Raw genomic sequence first — 15,294 nt, 5'->3', positions numbered from 1 at the left:
ACTGTAGGCAGCAGTCAGTGACTGGAAAAGACAAATCACTTCTTATCTCCTCTGGATCCCTCCTGCAGCAAGAGCAGAGCACGTTCCCACGTGCTGTGTCCCCAGCATGACCCTGAGACAGGGTTTTTGATCCTTCCTGGAGCACCAAAAGCAGCTGCTTGGGTGGGTGCTGAGTTCCAGCCTGCTCCTTCCTTCTAGTCAAGGAACATTTCACATCCTCAGCCGTATGTGACTGAGAGAGGTAAAAATAATCTTGTCATCTTTTTTTTTTCATTGACGTGCAGTGATATCTCCCCTATTCATTGCTGAAATGAACCAGAATTAATCTCAGCCAACAATTCTGCCTGGTGATGGGAATGCACATATTAGTGATACACATCAGCACACCTTCCTTCAGGAGCACTGCTACCTGGATAAATATCAATGAAGGTCAGCAAAGGGGAGGTGGGGCAGGAAATTACTTGAGAGGTCATCCCAAATTTAAATAGAGCTGACAACTGCACAGCCAGATTTGTGAAAATCTTTCTTTTCATGGCCTCCCTTATCTGAGGTAGATCAGAAACTCAGGTCTTTCTGTGCCCACAAAATTAAAATAAAAATACTCAGCTGGCCTTAATCTCCCTCTCTGTGAAGATGTGTCCTGACACCCAACTCAGAGCAGGAACTTTCCTTCCCCCAACTGCTGCCCACTCCCAAAGGATGGCATCCCAGTTCCTGACCTCTCCAGAGCTCTGCTGCAGCACTCCCACGGTAGCTTTTCCCTGCCTCCCAGGCCCACCTGGCACATTCTCCCACCAAAATACATCCACTACAGGCGGTGGTTGCTGTTTTCCCCTCTCTGCAACCCAAACCTCGAGCTCGTTACCCTCTGCAGGAGATGTGGAGGCTGGAAGATGGGGGACAGAGCAGGGCACCCTCTGCTGAGCCCCCTCCATAACAACTTTTATGTCCCATAGCCTGGCTCCTACCCCTGGAGAAGATGGCAGTCATTCCAACATGGAGCTGATCACATGAGCTGCACATTAAGAGACCTTATTTTTTGTTGTGTGTTGCTTTTTTTTAAGACTTTATTCATCTAACATGCTTGACCAAAAATTACAACACTCAAGTTATGTCAAAATGATTAAATAATCTTTAAGCTTTCATACCTCAAGTACTTTAAATGGTATTTTGAAGTAACAGTTGCTTTCATATCCTTTCCACATAAAAATACACAGTATTTGGAAGATACCTTAGGAAAAATTATTTTTAAGAGAATATTTTATGGTTGACATAGACATTTTGCTGAGGCTAATAAAAGGACCTCTTCCCTTCACTTTAACATTTAGGTGCCGTGAGCAAATGTAAACATTTCAGACTTTAACATACAGCCAATTTCCTGCCACATTTGTTGCAAACCACTTGAATTGTGACTAGATAAGCCACTTTTATTCTAACTACATGCTATTGTTCATCTTCCCAATGATGACAGGAGTTCATATTCAACTATGAATTTCAGTTCTTACTGATTTAGGAGCTGATCCTGAAATTTCTGCACAAGTAGCTCTGACAGAAGTGGCCCCATCTGACTTAATGGCAGACTGCTCATGCACTTGTGAACCACTCCCCCAAAAACCAGTTGCAGGTGTCACCTATTGTTTTGGGTTTCATTTTCAGGAAAAAAAAGCAGCACATTAGTTTAGACACATGGTCACCCAACAGATTACAAAAATGACAGACCTGTGACTTATGTTTTTGAGGGGTCTAGTGGCTTCTTGTGGGTCCACAGCATGAGTCAGTTACCGGGCCTGAACGTCTCAGCTCCAGGCAGCACCTCGAAGACCTGCTGCACATGGGAAGCCAGTGAAAAGCAGAGTTTGTGCCCACCTAGCTGAGAGTCGAGGCTCACATGGCCTGGTTTTGCAACACAGATATTTTAAATTGTTTATTTGTATAATGTACATGCAGCTGTTACATAAAACACATTTACATCCATGTAACACACACAATTCTCCAATGTTTGCAGGTGTGGGCTATACACAGATCTGCAACCAGCTCTAAGCTGGCAGTGCTGTGGTGTGCCCAATGTGTGTGAACAAGATTAATGCCTAGATGCTGTCAGCCCCAAATTCAGGATGCCCACATTCAGAATACAGCAGTTAAATTATCTCCATTGAGTCAAAAGGACATGTTTGTTAGTTCAAGACAGAAATCCATTTCTTGCAGGACATATCTGAAGCCCTGGGGTTTTTTGGTAGCGTTCTAATCAATTCTTAAACTTCTGCCTAGGACAGGACTGAAATCCCAGCAGCTTCAATACCTCTGCTAGCACTGCAGAAGAGCTGCACGGGCAGTACCATGACTGTGGACCATCCCAACCAGCTCCTGCCACATTCCCTGCTTTGTCTGGTGCCACAAGCAACACAACAGATGGGTTTCTACTGGGTTTGTGCTGAGCCTCTCTCAGCAGTGTCCACGTGTGGGCAAACAGCAATACCAGGTCCCCTGAGGTGACCTCTGCTCTGCACACTTTGGTGTTTACCTGTCACTCACAGCCACCCAAAAGGGAGTGCTTGAACCACACCTTGGGTTGATACCTTCCCTTGACATCCATGTTTCCCAAGGACAAAATGATCACAATGACATTTAACCACTCCTGACCAGGGCCAAATTCAAACCAGTAATCTCATCATTGGCTACATGTCCCATTAGCAGTTTGTAAACCAATGGTCCCAGTAGGTTTTATTTAAAATACCATTACTAATCATTGGGTGGGCTCTTTGCAGGTCCTTTCTCTTTCTTTTTTCCTTAAATACAATTACATATCTCTTTACTATATGAAAACACAGTTATATTTTTTCTTTTTTTTAAGGGAAATGTCATCCTTTTTTTTTCTTTTTTAAACAACCGAGGCCAGGTTACAAATTCCTGAGTTTATACTGCACTTAACACAGTCTCCCTTCTTGAATGTTGAGCTGTTTACAGCATGCTGGCAATATGCACCATTTCCCTTGCCATCTGTAATGCCAGATGTAGTAAAACTTCATTTCAGTACAGTGAATTAGGGCCTGTATTGCATTGGTTTTGAATAGATGCAAAGACTTAGACCTGGAGGACTTGGAGAAATAGCTTTCCTCCTGTGACTGGTCATTTGTGCATCATCTTTTATAATTGCCATGTTGATTAAGGGAAAACATCTTTACCATCATTTTTATTTTACCAAGAGCTCACTGAAAAACATCTGAAATGAGGAAATCCTAGTCTAAACATTTACGTTTAAACTGCAAACTTTCTTAAAGAAACACTCCTTTGAAAGACATCGTTCTTTTAATAAAGTCCAGTATACGGTATGTACAAAAGCCCCTACTAGAGATATATATATATATATAGATATATATATATGTATATACATATATGTGGAATGCATTCACTTTTCTGTGTTCACAAACATTTTAATGGTGAAATGTTAGTCTTTAATCTGGTTCTGGCACCAAAATGTCTTTGTTCCTTGTCCACTTTTGTTACTCCAAATTTATCTGTGAAGAGCTAGCAGGGAAAAAAAGGATTTTGCTTTTTTGTTGAATGGTTCCCTATTGGGATTCTCAGCCAGCAATATAAAGTTGCTTATGTGTTGGGTACAACTTTAAATCCTGATTATAATCATGTGTTCCTTGGAGTAGGTAAGTCAATAACTATAGGTGGATTAAGTGGCTGGTAATTCACAGTGCACACAGATGCATTCACATAGGTGGTGGTTCCATCAGCCATGACACCATAACCTAAAAAGGAAGAAAAATTCTGGTTACTATCATTATTCCTTATTATCTTCTTTCATTTTTAATTACCTTTATCACACAATGATAAGTGCCACATTTTTTATTACTCAGAAGGAATTTAAAAATTATCTTTGTGCAAAACATAAATGTTCCCTGAATCAATACCATCTTTTTCCTACAGAATAACTTTTTAAATTGTGCAAGAAAAGCAAAATGGGCCTTCAGTAGCTGGTGGCTATTATCTCTGGCAGCCAGCGCACTAAGCCTCCTTAGAAAGACAGATACTTCTCTCTGCAGAGATTTTTCTCTTAAAACCGTTTTAGTTTTGGAAAGCATGCTTCTGATAGTTTAGGGTTGCAGTAATCAGTGCAGCAAACTTTGGGCAATTTTAATCTTCCCACCTTTTTTTCCTGCCCTGTGTTGAACATCCTTTAAGCAACCAATGAAAAAGAAAACATTGCTTGACTGAAACAAGTATGTGTGCATGTGCATCAGGGCAGGATTTGCCTAGTAGGAACCTCTTCTTGCTATGTCTTTGAACTTGTTGACCAAACTTGATGGAAAGGCACTAAAATGCCTGCCCAGGCTGAGAAAAGATGGCTTTATTATTGAGTGCATTGTCTAACAGACAAGGTGAATTCACACACTAAAACACCAGAACATTTCCACAGGAGAACACACACATCTCTGTGTCTCACCAGTGGTGAAAAAGCTTCAGCTACATCTCATGTTTGGCTAGACACCCAAGGCAAACAATTCCAGAGTTAAATCTGCAGAAAACCAAACTTTCAGCTCTAATTCCTGTAGAAGTACAGTGAAATGCTATTTCAGAAAGTGAAGAAGCCCTTTGACAACCTTGGTGTTATGAAAAAGAACACACTCTCCATTGTCAAAAATCTTTTAATGAATCTCTAAAAAAAAACATAAGCTTGATTATATGAAAGCCAAAGGCCTAATGTTGGAAACTTTCACTGAAATATTATGATCAATATGAAGAACTGCATTTGACATCAGAAATACGTGATTTTGGGGAAATCACCTGGTGGAAAGCATTTGCACTAAGATTCAATCTCACCTTTCATAAAGTTAACAGTGAAATGCATTCATTGCTATATACACACTAAGCTCTAGCTATTCAAACCCTAGGTACTGAGGACCCCATGTTTTCTCTGAATGCAATTTTGTGTCTTTCACAGCACTGAAAACTGCATAATTTACAAACAAAGAAACAGTAGCCAAATTCCTTTCTTTTTGGTTCCTTGAAACACCCTGAATAATGCAGAGCCTCCTGCACCTTCCATGGAAAAACTAGACTATAATTAGGGCCTAGGGAGGGAAGAAAACTCTGTCAGGCTCCTGTCACAGGAATTTCTTTAAATCCCTTTCTGTTTGCCATGGAATGACTGTTCTGACGAAAACACAAAATGCACGGAGGAGAGTCAGCACCGTGGCTGGGACTTTCTGTCTCCTTGGCTACATATTTGAAGAGACCAGACACTTTCTTTTGCTGGAAGATTCCTAATGCTGCAGCTTTCACTCCTGTCCCACTGCCAGCAGGGTTTCCTCGGTCATGACCTCAGTGGAATACTGGCTATACTGGGAAAAGCAGAATTTTAGCCAGAGCCTCTGCCATGCTGCTTGTCCCTTCCATGGGTGCATCAGCGGCAAGCCCATGTGCAGAGGTAGTTTTTGGCAGACATGGTAGTGCAGAGAGGGAATAGGGAAGAAACATCTCTTATAAGCACCTCTTCTCCCCAGATGTTCAGTAAATGACTGCTGCAGATGTAGCCATGCTCACTCCGAGAAAGAACTCATCTGTTCAAATCATGCATTCTCTCTACAAAGTGCAGCTTCGTTTGCACAGGCTGCCTGCAATGGGAATTCTCCTCTGCAGAGATTTAGCATCCCACTGACAAACAGGCTCTGCAGTTCCCCATTTGTTTTCTCTAAATTATGATAGTTAACAAGAAGAGTACCTTGTTTCTGTGTTTTGATACCTACTGTGCCAACTACAGGATTTACTATTCTATGGAGGTGCCATTCTCTTCCCTTGAGAGCCAAAGCTGGACTTGGTTATAGCAGATGTGATTTTGTTTACCTGCCTGAAGCTTCATGGCTTGCTGTTTGCTTATATCCCCTGCAACCCTCTTGGCTTATAATTTCTGAAATGACAATGAGTCTGAACTGTACTCACCAGCTCTCTTGGTTGGAATATCAAAGACTGCTCTAGCAGCATTATTTGTTTACTCTGTGATTTAACAGCACTTTGGACATTAACCAGGCATTAACAGATCACTGCAGATGAGACACAGGAGGACAATGGACCTAATCCTTGAGCTATAAAATAATGATCTGAACATCTTATCCATTAATTTTACACCACCAGCCATGTCACTTCTATGTGCTGTGGTGAAAGCCTCCAGCAGCAAGTCAGAGAGGGATATCTTAGGAAGGGTTCTTCACAAAACCAGAAGTATCTGAATGCCAGCTCCTCCAGTTTTTCCATCTCTGCCCTGCTGAGACCCACAGAGATCTTACAGCAAAGGCTGGAGCAGTCCCAGAAGCAGAAAACTGGCAGCTGTGGAGTACCTTTTCCTGCCAGTAAGTTAACTCTGCCAAAGATGGAGCAGTTGATAATACACATGTACATGCCAATGGCTCACTCCTGCACAGCCCACTGCTTCTGCTTGGGGTGGCAGCACTGCTTGAAGCCTTCTGCCTTGCTCTGTGAACAGGACAGGCAGCATCTACCTTTCCTTTTGCCTGGAGATGAGCTCCTGCTGTCACTGACTTCAGCAGAGCATATCTGACACCATTTACTTGGCTTGTGCAAAGGGAACTCTTTTTTATTTTTTTTTTCCTCTAGTTAAATATCAAATCATCAATAGAACCACTTGTTTTGTCTAAGCACAAAATGTTTCCCCTGACACAGCAACTAAATGCATCCATAAATATCTTGGAACTTCTACACCAGTCAGTGGTGATACCCCTCTTGATTTCAACTTCATATACACTCGGATGGGGAGAGACAAGTTATTGCACAATCTTGAAGATCAAGCTTTAGAAGCAACACTCAAAATATTCCTACCCCTTTTACAAGCACAGAAGTTAACACACAGAGATCTTACATTAATTATTGTGAAGCACAGATTCTGCTAAGGAAAAAAAATCCCTCCATCCTAATATTTAGTCACTTTCTGTAACTACTGGACTTGTATTCTTATTTTAAAATTCACAGTACTCATCCCTGTGAAGGAAGCATCAACATGTTTTATAGATGTAGAAAATGAAAGATAAGCTCAAGTACAAGTATTGAAATACGGATATCAGCCAATTTCACCTCTATATATACAGCTAAATATGTATCTGAATTCAAGTGCTTCAGTTCAGACATTCAAGTTTGAAAATGCTGGTTAAGATTTCTCTGTTTGCCATTTCTAAAAACACATATATAAAAAGAAATGTGCTCTGACCTTCATGGATATGTCCAAAAACATGAAGCCTTGGCTGTATTCGTCTCTGGACTGTGTTTAGCAGTTCAACACATCCTACTCGTTGCATTTTCTTAGGAACCCAGTCTAGAAAACCTTTGGAAAAGAAAGGAAAGCTTTAAGAGAAGACAGGTGATCCACAAAGCTGTGCTGTTATACAGAATTTTTGAGATTTCATGTCTCATGGCTTTTTACAAACAGCCACAGGAGAATTGAAATGGCAAAAACTGTGTTTGCCTTGGTATGCAGAAGAGGAAGGAAAGAAAAATACTGGTAGAAAACCATAAAAGCTCATCTGGATAAAAAGGACTATGATAACACTTTCCAGGGTTTTTTTTTAAAGAATAAAAATAATCACTGCAATCAAAGCATTTTTTGCACTGTTGTTCATGGGATAACTCAATGCTTTACCCCTTTTTCTTCCTGAAGAGAATGAGGTGTAAAGTGCAGTAAATCCAAAGTGAGCCTCTAAAGAATTTAAAAGAACATTTAACTATTTAAAACCAGTCCTGGGACCTACTTTTTTGGATTGAACACTTGAACCAATGTAATCGAATCTGGGCTGCCAATACTACAACTCTACTGTTATTACATTTAATCCTACAGCAGGGGAGCTCAGGTGAGGAATCCACTACATGCCCAAAAGTGACATCCTTGAGTTAAACCACTTCATGGCACAGCAAGCCCCACTTCCCTAAACTGACGAATCTCAGGAAGAGAAACTCAGGCCTTTTGCAGAAGATGTATTTAAGTGCTGCATTTACTTGCACAAAAATTGTGTAAAAATGTATTTCTTATGAAAATAGACAGAAATGTTACATCAACTTGCCTCTTTGTCTAAAAATACTGCAGGGGGAAGTTTACTGCCAACTGAAGTCCATGTTTCTTTCCAAGTAGTAGTATAAGGAGGATGTTGTATTGGAGTGTTTGCAACAATCAATCTGTGTTCTCTCTATTGTTCAGTCATTTTCATCAGGCTCAGATTTGGAAATCTAGAAGATAAAATCTTCCTGGTTTTATTTTGTTGTTCTAACATTTTCCCTGTGTGCCTGTCATAGGTTTGCATCTCTTGGATTTTCTGCAGTAGTGTGAATATATTGTGCTTTTAGCCAGAGGTACAGAGCCTGGACCTGGTTTTCATACATTTACTTTTGATGTCCACTCAAGCATGGCTAAGCAGCCAACCAACTGGTTTAAAAGACCAAAAGTGTGGTATTCAAGCTCTTGGAAAAGCTCTCAGATTTGCTAGAGCTTCAGGGTAGGTTCACACATTGAGAAATACCTCTTTAGCTGCCAGTGCTTGAAAACTGGGCTCAGTAAACTGTGAGGTTTTACCAAAATGGCAAAAGTTTGCACTTGTTTCATAGCTACTCAGAGAGCTAAGTTCAATTTTCAGAAAAAAGAAAAACAAATCTGGGAGTGGGGCATCCTAAGTGCCAAAAAGAGGAAGTTCTCATCATGGTCAAACACCTGAAGGTGCTGTTTGACCCCTGTCAGGGAATGTAGAAAAAGAAAGCCCTGCTGAACTACAGCCAGGCTGAGCAATGCTCACTCTTCCTGAATTCACATGTGCCATCAAAGGGAGGTCAAAATTCACCAGAGAAAAACAGCACTTATAATGTTAAAGTGAGGTCAGCAATTCCTCTGGAATAAAGTCATGTTTGGGGTTTTTTTCAGAGTAAACATATTATAGCCATAGGTTTTATTACTCCAGTGATTTGAAACAGTTAATTGTCAAAATGTCTGCGGTGAACATAAAGCCGAAAGTATTTCCACTTCAAAAACTTCACAAACAAAAATCCATAAAATTAACTTCTCCATTAAATTAAGCATTATTTATGTTGAACATGTTTTTGTTTACATGCATTATCACCCTTCTGAAGCCTTCCCATATGTTTGCAGCTTATTATGTACACCTGACTACACAGACTAAGAATAATTGATTACACCTAGCTAACAATTAGAGTTCATCTTAGGGGTTTTTTAATGTTTGGTTACTTGAAACAGGTTTCTGCAGCTGTCAGGAAAGTATAAATCTTTGTCACAGACTATCAAGCAGACAGCTGCAAATGAAGACTTAAAGGTGAAATTAAATTAAAACCAAAGAAAATAAAGTGAACTTTTGGAAGAGAAATAAAAGAATCATAAATGGAGATCTTTAGGAAACAAAAATATGCAGATATGGAAATGAGCACTAACACTGACCCCATAATCAAAAATTCTATATTTCATAAGCTACGAAATACATTGCATATCTTTGTTAATAATAATAAACAGGTTACTGATAAAATGGTCCAAAATAGCTGTTATAACCTTTTATTCCCATCCTCTGTGAACCTCCCATCTATTCTGTTTTAGAGTAGTGCTTTGGGATGAAGTAGTGCTTAATCCCAAAGCACTACTCTAAAACAGAAGAGAAAAATTACTTGGATTTTTGTTACATGGCCAAATGAAAATCAAAGTTCATTAACTCTTAATGGTTCTTCTGCATCTATATCTGACCATTTCAAATCTATGTAATAATGTATTATTAATTAGTTCAGGAGGATGCACACTCTTGAAGTGAGGGAATCAGAGAGCAGCACAGAAAATGGATGATGGGCAGAATTTAGGCAGCCATACTGGAGAAAAAAGCCCAGAATTTGCAAGAGGACTGATTGCTATTTATGGTCATTAGGAACAACACTAGTGAGGTTCTGAGTTCCAAGATGAGAACAACAGGAATCAGCTTTCTGGTTAGAATAATTGGCTGGGAGGTTCAAGGGGGATCCTGTCTCCCAAAGGGTCTGTGGACAGAGCTGCACAATGAGGTGGGTCTGTAAGTTAAGCAGAGTGCTCAGTTCTTTGAAGTGTCATATATTTGTTGCCATGGGTGTCAGGGAGACCAACAGCTCCTGCCCTCAGGCAGAGGGTTCTGTGCTTGAGCCATCTATTAATGCATCAATGAGAGAGAGACAAAGAAACAGGAACTTCTAAAAAATAAAGGAAATTCTTGGGGGATGATTGAAGATAAAGAATTAAAAGGGAAAAAACCCCATTAACTGAGCCATGGAGATGGGGGGAATTCACATTACTCCATTACAATCACTGGAGATGGGTGGCCTTTCCTCACAATTACTGCAATTATTAATTACTTTTCAATTATTAAATTTACTATTAAATTTATTATTAAAGTCTGCCTGTTGAGTGCCAGCTCTGCAGTGCTCTTTAGGGGTCCTCCTCCCTCTGCTGATGCCTGAGGCTACTGGAGAGGCCTGGTGGCTAAAGCAGCAAGCTGGTTGAATCTCCAATTTCCAACATTAGATTTCAAGTGAATCTCCAGTCAGCTGAAGTTTGAATTGTTCTACAGCTGGCCAGCTGGCTTTAAAAGGGGTTTTCAAAGTGCTGAAAAAGCTTCTGAAAAGTTTTAAATATGACTTATAAATAAAACTACATGAAAGGCACAGCATTGTGCCTTGGAACCTAGGAGGGATTACCCCCATACCAGTGGCTTGGAGCTGATATCTCAGGGCTGAAACAATTTCTGACATCCACTTTTACAATACAGGCTCATATTAAAATCAGTCTGTGGCATGGCATGAGACTCCACTTAGGTGAAGAATCAAAACACACACCCCTAACTGTGAGAAACTGCTCACAAAGAGCTACTTTCTCCCAGGATTAGTGAGCAGTGGAATGCAAACATGTCTTTCTAAAGAAAACAAAACACAAACCCTCTAGATACTTTCTCCTCCAAGCTCTGAAAGAGAAGAAAGGGTGGAAGATGAGGGTTTTAGCTTCAGGAAATTGGGGAATCTAAAGGTTTAAAGAAATCAACTGCCTCCATTTCACACAAAGCACAGTAAGGCTCAGCAGAACACTTGAGTACAAGCTTCTTGTTCATGTCCACTTATTAAATTAGTGAGAGTCAAACACACAGTCGCATTAAATATAGACTGCTGTATGTTAAATACATTGAAAAAAAGCTTAAAAGCCTTAAGCCTTTACTGAATCTGGACAAGTTTATGTGATTGTATTTTTTCTGTAGCAAAGGTAATGTCCAAATTTTCTAGGAATATGAGAAATCTCTCATAGATAGACAGCTTTTATATCATCTATATTAAAATAATTGGAAAATGTACATGCAAAACTATTTCTTTTTGATCTCTTCATGTTGCCAAATTGTATTTCAGATAAGCAATTCAACCATCCTGTCCAAAGAACAGGCAAACAATGGGGAGCATCTGGGTCTGTGAGGCAGAAGGTGCACCAACTCAGCATAATGAGGGAAAAAAGAGATTCTGGGTACTTGTTGGTGGGAGAATGCAGTAGCAAGTCAGGAAGAAAGTGATAAAAAATAAAATCCTAATCCTTCATTTCTCTTCAAACAGGCTCCATGCCTTCAATCTAGTAATTTCACCAGTGGCAGATTAGAGATGTGCATAGGAAAACTAGACCCTGCTTATTTTGTAAAGCTCATTATGACTTTATGTGTTAATATTTTATTTTTAAAGCCATTATTTAATTCCCTGCCATTGAGCAGAGGTATCATAGGTAATCATGAGCTGAAGTCCTGGTGCTGCTGAAATCAGTATGCATGTTGCTTTTGACTTTTGTAAGTGAGGATTGCACTCTTTTTCTAAGGAGAGCCATCAGTTACCATATAATCATCTGAAATACACAGCTAAGAGCACTATTATTTTCTTACCGAGAGGTGGTCCATGTGTTATAAGAATATCTATTCCATCTGGAATAAGGTTCCATTTCTCTAATAGTGCTTGGCCTCGTGGAAGATTAAAGCCCCAGCCATAAAACCAAGGTTGCCTGCCAAGAGAGGAGGAGAATGTCTTCAGTGCTACTTCCATGTACTGGTTATCTAATTAAAATACTGAGGTTGACTCTTTGCTACCATGGAATTTGAAGACACAAATAGCATTAATTTTCTTTGTGTGCACAGTAAGCCCCTCTTTCCATACTAGCAGTGTAGTTTAACTTGTATGGCAAATACGAGCAGTCCTCCCCGCTTTCAGTAGGCAGCACAGTAAAATATTCACAGTATTGCTCCAACTACTTACAAGGCCTGGATACCAAGATCTCCATGTGTGGATTATCACGCTGACTCTCACAACATTTAGAAGAACAGCTGTCTCAGACACCTTCACGTGATTTATGTTTCGCATTGGCTCCCAGCACGTTTGGCCCTTAGCCTATGACCAGCTGGGCAAGGACAGACCCTGGCACCATGACAGATCCTGCTCCAAAGTCAGAGACATCATCTCTGCTGCTTTGCTTCCCTAATTGGATACATCCCATCAGAACAAGAATGCTGCTGCTTCTCTTACACACAAATTTCTTCTGTCCTCTGGTGTGTTGACTTACTTGTAAGTAAGACTTTCCATATTCAGGATTCCTTATCAGACAGGCATTTACATTTTTTCAAACATACTCATGGAGCAGCTCATCATGGAGCAGCAGGACTGTAACACTGCCAGTCAGAATATAATTTATCTGTATCTTGCTATCCCATTGATTAAAAAACTATCTTTCACAGCAATTATATCACAGTGTTAAATTATGTCTTGCTGACTAGGCTCTAATTCTAGGTCATAAAATTGAGGGGTTGGTTTTAGGTAGGAAGTTTTAATAATTCCTTGACTGATGTCCTGTGGCCATACTCATATTTGAAGAACAATGAACAAAAGATTTTTCTTCCACAGACAAAAAGAGGCTCAACTGCTGATAACTGAAAGGCTTTCTTTCTCATCCCCTGCCTCTTCATCACATGCCCTGGATAACCAGGGTTTTGAGAAACAGGTGTCCCAGGGGAAAAAAAAAAAAGGTGAATCTTCGAACATCTGCTATTGGGACCAGAAATATATGTCCCAGCCTCCAGAAGCTGTGATGAGGGAGGTGAAGAAGGTGTGTGAAGGAGAAATGCCAACAGCACTAGCAGTGAAACACAAATCTTATTCTGAGTAACATTGCTCAGGCCAAGGCAGCTGGCTAAGGCACATCCCTACATCAGGCCACAAAGTCACACTTTTCTGGTTCCCTGTTCAGCATTCCAAACAGCCTTTCCTCACCTTCCTGCTGCCAGGGTCTAGAGAGAGACTCGGGGGAGACCTTATCTCTCCAAAGTTACCTGAAAGGAGGTTTTAGAAAGGAGGGAGTTTGGTCTCTTCTCTCAGGTAACAATAAATAGGACAAGAGGAAATGGCTTAAAGTTGCACCAGGGGAGGTTTAGATTAGATATGGGGGAAAATTCTTCCCTGATAGGTCAAGTGACTAAGTCACCATGCCTGGAAGCATTTAAAAGATGTGCAGATGTGGCACTTGGGGACATGGTTTAGTGGCATCAGGTTTATGGCTGGACTCGATTACCTCAGAGGTCTTTTCCTAAACAATTATGGGATTCTCCTAACTGGCTTATTGTGCAGCAAGGTACCAGCAATGTTACCATGTGACATTGCCACACAGCAACCACACAAGCTCTGTGGAGCTGGATCTGCCCCTTCTTACATTCAGCTCACCACTGAGATAAGGAAATTATTTTTACCACACAGGAATGCCTTGAAAACAAAAAACCTGAAGTTTGTGAGGTGCTTGGATATTACAGAAGTGGAAGGCTTCGTAAAAATACACAGTGGTTGGCTTTTTCTAAACTCTTCATACTTTCCTGCCTTGGGATTGCATTCCACACCTAACAGGACAAGTATTTTTCTTCACTGAGAAGAAAATACTCAACTGTTGGGCAAATTGTAGGCCCAAGGTAAGTTCTCTAGCAGCAACATCTCACTAACAAAATATTTGCAAGGGCAAATAGGTGGCAAAAGAAGTGTCAGCACAGTAAATCATGTGTTTTAAGTCACTGACAGTTTCAATGGATATGCCAGAAGTGGGCAGAGACAGGATTGTCCCTGGGTCCCTGATGGGAAGCGAGGGGAGGCACTGTCCATAGGTATGCCAGATGGCGAAAGGAAACCAAGGGGAAAGACCAGTACTTGCCCAAGAAGCAAAGGTCAAAAACTCACAAAATAATTCTTTTAAGACTACAATGAAGCATTTTTAAAGAGAAATATTCATGACTGCCACAGGTCTCACCAGAAGTCAGCTTAATTCTGCTGAAATCCAGACGACCACAAACCACATAGGCAGCTGTGAGAGCCTCTGCCTGCCGCTACCAGGGCTGGACTACACACGGCCACTTTCTAAAAAAGCCCATTTCCCCTTATGAATAGGCATGATCTGCTTATTAAGACAAGAAGCACTTTCCCCCGTCCCTCCCTCCTCCCTCCCTCGCTCCCTTTGTGGTGACTGCAGCGGGGCTGGTAAGTTATGCATGCTGGAGCTGTTCTTTTGTGAAGGGGAGATGTTACAACTTGTGTGATTTGCCATTATGCTGTCTTTTGTGACAATCCTGAGATGGAAGGAAATGTCTGGAATATTTCTGGCAAAAAAAAAAAAAAAGAAAAAAAACCCCAGGTCCAAGAAAGGATTCAGTGGAGGATGCTGGCATGCTTTACATTGGAGAGAAGAAAGACAAATCACACACTTCAGTGCCCCCACCCCCAAAGCAAATACCATCTTTATAAGCATATAGGGATTTTATAAATCCCCAAGCCCCTTCTTCTGAAAATTTATTACAAAACGGCTATAAAAGTTTCTGAGTAGGAAAAAAAGCCTTCTTCTCTAATACCCACTAATGAGCCCATGACCCGACTATCATGCAAAGACAACTTTGTCTAAAATTTGCATTTATGATAGAACCTGAAAGCAAAGTTAAATTCTTTATGTAGAGTACATGGAATTTCTGTATTCCCAGTTAGAGGTTACTCAGGAAAAGTGTAATTATTTTTATAATGTATTTTTCAATAATCTTACATTTGACGAAGAAAATATTGCCAGGTATGTTCTACAAGAGAAAAATTCACTATCATCAGAAAAAAAGAAACCAACCCAAGAAAAATTTATTTGGCAATTAAAGACATACATCATTAATGTATTTCACCTTTGAAGTGAAGCACTCATCTGTAGAAATGTACTTTGATTTAGGTCCTACCTTTTTCAAG

At 40.4% G+C, this 15,294-nt stretch overlaps 1 protein-coding gene across 4 annotated transcripts in view; it reads right to left on the bottom strand.

Moving 5' to 3' along the window:
* Positions 1 to 1,049: 1,049 nt before the first annotated feature.
* The window catches only part of MPPED1 (metallophosphoesterase domain containing 1), a 60,925-nt gene continuing 46,680 nt past the window's right edge, over positions 1,050 to 15,294 (bottom strand). For all 4 annotated transcript variants that reach the window (XM_054282071.1, XM_054282070.1, XM_054282068.1 and 1 more), the window contains exons 5-7: positions 11,934 to 12,049; positions 7,229 to 7,342; positions 1,050 to 3,758 (exon numbers count right to left, since the gene is read on the bottom strand). In XM_054282071.1, the coding sequence (XP_054138046.1) occupies positions 3,640 to 3,758; positions 7,229 to 7,342; positions 11,934 to 12,049 (349 nt within the window). In that variant the 3' untranslated portion in view covers positions 1,050 to 3,639. The remainder of the gene's footprint in view (positions 3,759 to 7,228; positions 7,343 to 11,933; positions 12,050 to 15,294) is intronic.

The sequence above is a fragment of the Melozone crissalis genome, unplaced genomic scaffold (assembly GCF_028551555.1).
Source record: "Melozone crissalis strain CALT ecotype California unplaced genomic scaffold, PUWL_Pcris_2 ptg000033l_1, whole genome shotgun sequence".
Lineage (NCBI taxonomy): Eukaryota > Metazoa > Chordata > Aves > Passeriformes > Passerellidae > Melozone > Melozone crissalis.
Note: the sequence above shows the minus strand (reverse complement) of the source record. Positions and strands in the feature narration are given on the sequence as shown.